The sequence below is a fragment of the Morone saxatilis genome, unplaced genomic scaffold (assembly GCF_004916995.1).
Source record: "Morone saxatilis isolate NCDOM2014 unplaced genomic scaffold, NCSU_SB_2.0 Contig17, whole genome shotgun sequence".
Lineage (NCBI taxonomy): Eukaryota > Metazoa > Chordata > Actinopteri > Moronidae > Morone > Morone saxatilis.
In genome coordinates, this window is record NW_023339729.1 from 6,687,829 (window position 1) to 6,688,610 (window position 782).

The 782-nt window shown below is 40.2% G+C and overlaps 1 protein-coding gene across 1 annotated transcript in view; it reads left to right on the plus strand.

Annotated features, from left to right (window-relative positions):
• Nucleotides 1–370, plus strand: part of LOC118327394 (target of Myb protein 1-like) — a 2,871-nt gene extending 2,501 nt beyond the window's left edge. Inside the window, exon 4 of the mRNA XM_035660730.1 lies at nucleotides 171–370. Within this exon, the coding sequence (XP_035516623.1) occupies nucleotides 171–347 (177 nt within the window). The 3' untranslated portion in view covers nucleotides 348–370. The remainder of the gene's footprint in view (nucleotides 1–170) is intronic.
• Nucleotides 371–782: the final 412 nt, after the last annotated feature.

Genomic DNA, 782 nt, shown 5'->3' on the forward strand with positions numbered 1-782 from the left:
GCTTAGGGGAGGTGGTTTTCACTGTGTGTGCTTACGCAAGTGGTTAAATCAACGTTTGTATTGATACAATGTGAGAAAAAGATTTTATTTTGGAGCAATTTTGATCACAGAGATTGTAACGTTCATGTTTGCACCTTGTTTACATTGCGGACTGTATCCCTGTCACACAGGTTCTTGAGGCCTGTGTGAAGAACTGTGGCCATCGCTTCCACGTTCTGGTGGCATCGCAGGAGTTCATTGAAGGAGTTTTGGTCCGTTCCATTCTGCCCAAATACAACCCCCCCACTGCCCTCCATGACAGGGTGCTCAGCCTCATACAGGTATGTGGATGCTCCCGCAGACGGTAATATGACGTATACTGTCTGCACTAGGGCTTTAACTAATTAGCATCTCCCTTATCGATGAATCTGCTGGTTATTTTCCTAAGTAATTGAAAAAAAGTCCCCGGCGATGTCTTTAAATAGCTGTTGCTAGTTTTGTCTGACCAACCATCCTAACAGCAAAAATATTCATTTATTTTATTGGAATTTCTATTTTGCTTGCTTTAAGTGGTTTGACAGTGTTCACTTGTATTGAGATATTTCAGTATGTATGTAAGTAGTATGTGTTGACATCCCAAAGCTTTTACAGTGTATTTTAAAAGCTGTAAGGTGGCTATAGACTTATACAATAGTGTTATCTTAAGTATTCTTTGTCATTTAAATATTCTCATACATTCCTGTGCTTCACGGTCAAAGCCAGCTGTGTGTAATCACAGGACTGATAACATTAGATAGAGTCAG